General features: G+C 36.3%; 1 protein-coding gene across 1 annotated transcript in view; it reads left to right on the top strand.

The window, feature by feature from the left end:
* LOC125041600 (prolyl 4-hydroxylase subunit alpha-3-like) overlaps nucleotides 1-2,956 on the top strand; it is a 5,077-nt gene extending 2,121 nt beyond the window's left edge. Inside the window, exons 5-10 of the mRNA XM_047636660.1 lie at nucleotides 1-111; nucleotides 284-448; nucleotides 1,621-1,692; nucleotides 2,001-2,060; nucleotides 2,241-2,406; nucleotides 2,598-2,956. The exon at nucleotides 1-111 is cut by the window's left edge and continues 69 nt beyond it. Coding sequence (XP_047492616.1) covers nucleotides 1-111; nucleotides 284-448; nucleotides 1,621-1,692; nucleotides 2,001-2,060; nucleotides 2,241-2,406; nucleotides 2,598-2,668 — 645 coding nt within the window. The 3' untranslated portion in view covers nucleotides 2,669-2,956. The remainder of the gene's footprint in view (nucleotides 112-283; nucleotides 449-1,620; nucleotides 1,693-2,000; nucleotides 2,061-2,240; nucleotides 2,407-2,597) is intronic.
* The last annotated feature ends 2,044 nt before the right edge of the window (nucleotides 2,957-5,000 follow it).

Raw genomic sequence — 5,000 nt, 5'->3', positions numbered from 1 at the left:
CTGCAGCCCGTCAAGTGGGAGTACCTGAGTCACAACCCGGAGATGATCATCTTCCCGAATTTCTTGTCGGACGAGGAAGCCAGGATCATTATTTACTTGTCACGGGACTATGTGAGTTTTTGCCTGGGGGTAATAAAGTTTTTTTTCTTATTATTACAGATCCAATGCCCCTAAAAATAGATTAGTATTGTCACTTACAGTAAACTGATATTTCTACCAAGGAGATACATTTGCTGCTTTTCACGGAGCAACAAAGTCCATTGATTTATCCATTCCTCCCTAGATGACGAAGGATCTGGGAAGCGGAGGGCGGCAATCGCACCAAGTATTCCTGGCCAACAGTACACATCCTTTACTCACTCGTCTTTCGCGCAGGATCGAGGCCGTGACGGGCCTCCTCGCGTACGAAGGAGCGAACGGCGAGGATGATGCGGGAGATCCTATCAAGGTAGGACGTTTACTTATTTCCCTACTTGGTTACTTGCTGTAATTTCTAGCAAGGGCCCCCGCTTGTGGCTAGTGCCAGGGCTATCCTGGAAAACCACCCGACATTTTTCTGTTGCTAGGACTGAACTTTCGCTTGTTGGTGGTCGTCAGGTCATCTAATTTTCTCTTAAAAGCTTCTACAGTGCGCTGAATTATCTTTTTATATTTCCAGAACAATATTAAACAGCTTTGGCACACTAAGAAACCATCATTCTGTTGTTGTTTTTTAAAGTGAGGTTTGGCCATTTATCCCAGTACGACTGCACGGCCTTCCCTGCCTACCTCTCTTGAATTTGGCGCCAAATTTTCAGTGATTTTCCATACATATATGATGAAGTGGTTTTCCCTTTGTCTTTATAAAGAGAACGGCCCAAGATTTCTTTTTCTTTTTTCTTTTGCCATTCCCATGTCTAATTTTCGGATTAACCTATCTTTTGTATTTTTCTTTCGTTTCTACTCCCGTAGTATGATAGGATATTGGTCTCACATTTTCCTATACCTTAACTGTCAAATTTCTTAGTACTGAATTACCTATCGGTTTACTTAACCCAATTGCAAATAGCATGCCTATGTGTAATAAGGTCAACTGATGGTGGATTTATCCTCAGACCCTCAATTGGCGTTACTTTGAAGTGTTCAGTAACTTTATCGATGCCCCCAGTTATAATTGGGCACCAGAGGCCCAAGCACTGACCCATGTGGCAGTTGATATATTTAAGGAAAAATATTTTTTGTTATTTTTTTTCTTATCCGTATCCACCTGACTTTCACCTGCCTCCATCTCTACGTCTACTCTGTTCTGCACTGTGATCTAACGTGTGTTTCTCGGAGTTGCCAGTGAGATAAATGAAAAGGGTTAATTAAATTAGACACGTAAAATTATGTAAGATGAATTCTGATATTTGTGTGTTCTTTTCATTTTTATCATTATGACTTATCTATCTGACAACAACAACAAAAGCTAAATTTAAAATTAGTGTGCATCTTACGACCTCTTCAAATTATTATGGTTATTAATATCACTTAGATTCCATTTCCTGTTATCATTATATGAAATCAAGTTAATCTGATCATACAGAATCCTTTCCTCTTTATTGTGGTTGATACATAGAATCCATTTCCTTCCATTCACAGGTCCGTTACTACGGCACAGGGGGGCATCTGAATCCCCACGTCGACGTCTTCGCCAAACACGTGAACTCGACGGTCAGAAGACATTTTTGTTTATTTGAGTGACTTTAATGTTTCCGACACTCTTTACCGTATTGTTTATTAGAGAGAACGTGATGTTACGGACACTGCTAACGTGATTGTTAAGAGAAAATTTAATGTATCGGGAACAACTTAACAATTTATTACAGATCATCTAGTGAGCTGAAAAATTGTTATGCATTTTTTGTGTGTGTTTGAGACTATCCAGACTTTGATCATAGTTTACCCCGAAATCTGGAGTTCTGAGAACTATCATAAGTTTTATTAGCTGTTCTGTTGATCTAATTTAATTTTCGATGCAGTGTGACGATAACCCGATGTGCTCCAGGTCTGGGGATCGCATTGCCACCTTTATGCTTTACGTAGGTGTACTGTAAATAACTAATTCTTTATTATCCTCACTTCATGAAAGATGTGCTGGTTCTGTACTAATTGATGAAAGCATTTGATAACTATACCATTTCACGGTAGTTATAGTGTATGCATACATACATCATACACATATACACATCCATATATTAATTTTAAGATACCTCTCGCAGCTAAACGACGTAAAAGCTGGCGGAAGTACAGCCTTCTACACCAGTGACGTGGCCGTAACACCAAAAACGGGCATGGGTGTGTTCTGGTACAATCTGAAGAGGAACGGCATGTACGACCGCAGAATGGACCATGGAGGATGCCCGGTTCTGCTGGGGTCCAAATGGGGCAAGTGAACCTAAAGTGTAAAGCTTTGATGATTCGAAATGTTTCCAGAGTCTCGGAATCGATACGTATTCAGAGAAATTCGTAGAGTATTCCCTTATAGATCCATGAAGCCATGTCAGTCGAATTTATTTATTTTTCATTTTTTATTAATTAATTAATTAATTTTTTAATCGAACTTTCATCTCCCTCAGTCGCCGTGAAGTGGATCCGTGAGAAAGCAAACTTCCTTCGGCGTCCGTGCTCGACAGACCCAGAAGAATGATGCTCGCAACCTTGCGTATTTCACCTCTTGCCTTCCTGTAACATTTCATATTTTCTCCAACTTTTAATTAACAGGCTTAGTATGGAGAAATTGAAACTGATATGAAATTGTTATGCATTTTTTCTTTCTGTATTTTGATCTGTTCATTAATCGCAATTTCTGTTTACAAGTGGAACTTTACATTCTATCTTACCACTGTGTTTTTGAAATATACGGCATATATATCTTTGTGGCAGTTCTATGACTACTTTTCGTACAACGTTTTTCGTAAAAAGACAATATTTATTTTTTCCTAAATTAATGAAAGGAAATGATAGAAACAGTGTCATTTTCCAAATAAAGGCCTATGCCTTTCATGTTTTTCTGTGTGTGTTCGTTTGTGTGTGTGTGTGTGTGTGTGTGTGTGTGTGTGTGTGCGTGCGTGCGTGCGTGCGTGCGTGTGTGTGTGTGTGTGTGTTTGTGTGTGTGTGTGTGTGTGTGTGTGTGTGTGTGTGTTTGTGTGTGCGTGCGTGCGTACGTGCGTGCGTGCGTGCGTGCGTGCGTGCGTGCATGCGTGCGTATGTGTTTGTGTGTGTGTATTTCTGTTGTGTTCCATTGCATTAAATATTGAAATAACTTAGTTTGTTCAGAAGTGTTTACCTGTACGTTTATGCAAATAGAAATTTCCGTAACTCATCCATGCATTGACCTTGTAACTATCACAAATTTGGAAACTTATCTGCAGTAGAATCTCATTGTATATATTATTATTATCTTCACATCTTTTGATATCTACTTGTTTCATTAAAACATCAATTATAGGACCAAAAAAACAAAAACAACACTTTCTATCATAAAAGAAAGTTGAATATGATAGAAATATTCTGGCTGTTTCTCTCTTAATCATTACAAGTGTAGCTACCTTCTTTCTATTATCAGCTTTAGCAATTACGTAATTATGTTTATTCTATCCACCATTCCTTACTTTTCACAGCAGTAAAATGCTTGAAATATCTACTGGTAAATAGGAAAAAAAAAAAACTAAATTTCTAGACCAATTGATTTTCTTAGTTATATTCCTGAGAGGATACACATACACCATGCCTCTACATTAACTATTTATTGCTAATATTACAGATAAAATACATTTCCAAAATAACATATACTCCGTAAGATGGAAGGAATACGATTCATTTTTTTAATGATGGTTGGGCCTATATTTTGCTTTTGACCCTCTTAATCTGAATAAATATTTTGAAAAAGTCACAGTCCTAATTTTTTTATCTTTTTAATCATTATTATAACTTTTTTTTTAATAATAGAGAAACAGACCACAAATTACACACATTCTTTACCTATATTACATTTTCTGTTGTATGAAATCACTAAATTAATTAGGACCAATTAAAAATTTTGACAAAGAAAACTCCCAAATAGAAAGTAATTTTATTTCATATATAACTTTCAAAAGCTGCTTCATGCTTACATCATTCAATAATATTCAGTTCTAAAGGCTTCTTCATGAAAGAATTTCTCACATATTTGCATGATTTCATACATTCAATAATTACATGGACACTGCAATTAATGCATCCTCCACGTGTAAAAAAAAATCTGAACATCTAAATTTCAAATAGAGATTGTTCTGAGAATGTTATTTCATCTAAATTTATCATATTATATGACTTGTTCACATTTACAAATGTTTTAAATCACTGAAGACATCTTTTTCCAAGTTTTGAAGATGAGGATGGAAAGATACTCATATTTATATAGAAGATAGTTTTCACTTTCTAAAATAGCAAGAACTAGCTATCTTTATGCTGTGCTACACATATATCAACTACATCCTACAGAAAGTAACAAATTCATACTCTGAAAATGTTCTGCACATTACGACACCATATGAGTTCAAAATATGTTTACACAAACATGTAAAAGAAAACAAACAAAACAGAATATAACAAAACATAACAACAAGAAAGGTACTTCTGTCACCCTAAAAAATATCTGAAACCAACACCCTTAACAAAAACTGAAATAACATTATAGTGCCTTAGAACCTAGATCTCGCAAGTGCATAAATAAATATCATTGTTTTTATAAACAGTTATGTTCTATTTTTACTTTTTTGTACGAATAATAAAATAAACGGCATATTTAATCAACTGAAAGAAAGGTGTATATATATAAACAAAGAGAGAGAGAGAGAGAGAGAGAGAGAGAGAGAGAGAGAGAGAGTGAGAGTGAGAGTGAGAGTGAGAGTGAGAGTGAGAGTGAGAGTGAGAGAGAGAGTGAGAGAGAGAGAGAGAGAGAGAGAGAGAGAGAGAGAGAGAGAGAGAGAGAGAGAGAG

The sequence above is a fragment of the Penaeus chinensis genome, chromosome 30 (genome assembly GCF_019202785.1).
Source record: "Penaeus chinensis breed Huanghai No. 1 chromosome 30, ASM1920278v2, whole genome shotgun sequence".
Lineage (NCBI taxonomy): Eukaryota > Metazoa > Arthropoda > Malacostraca > Decapoda > Penaeidae > Penaeus > Penaeus chinensis.
Note: the sequence above shows the minus strand (reverse complement) of the source record. Positions and strands in the feature narration are given on the sequence as shown.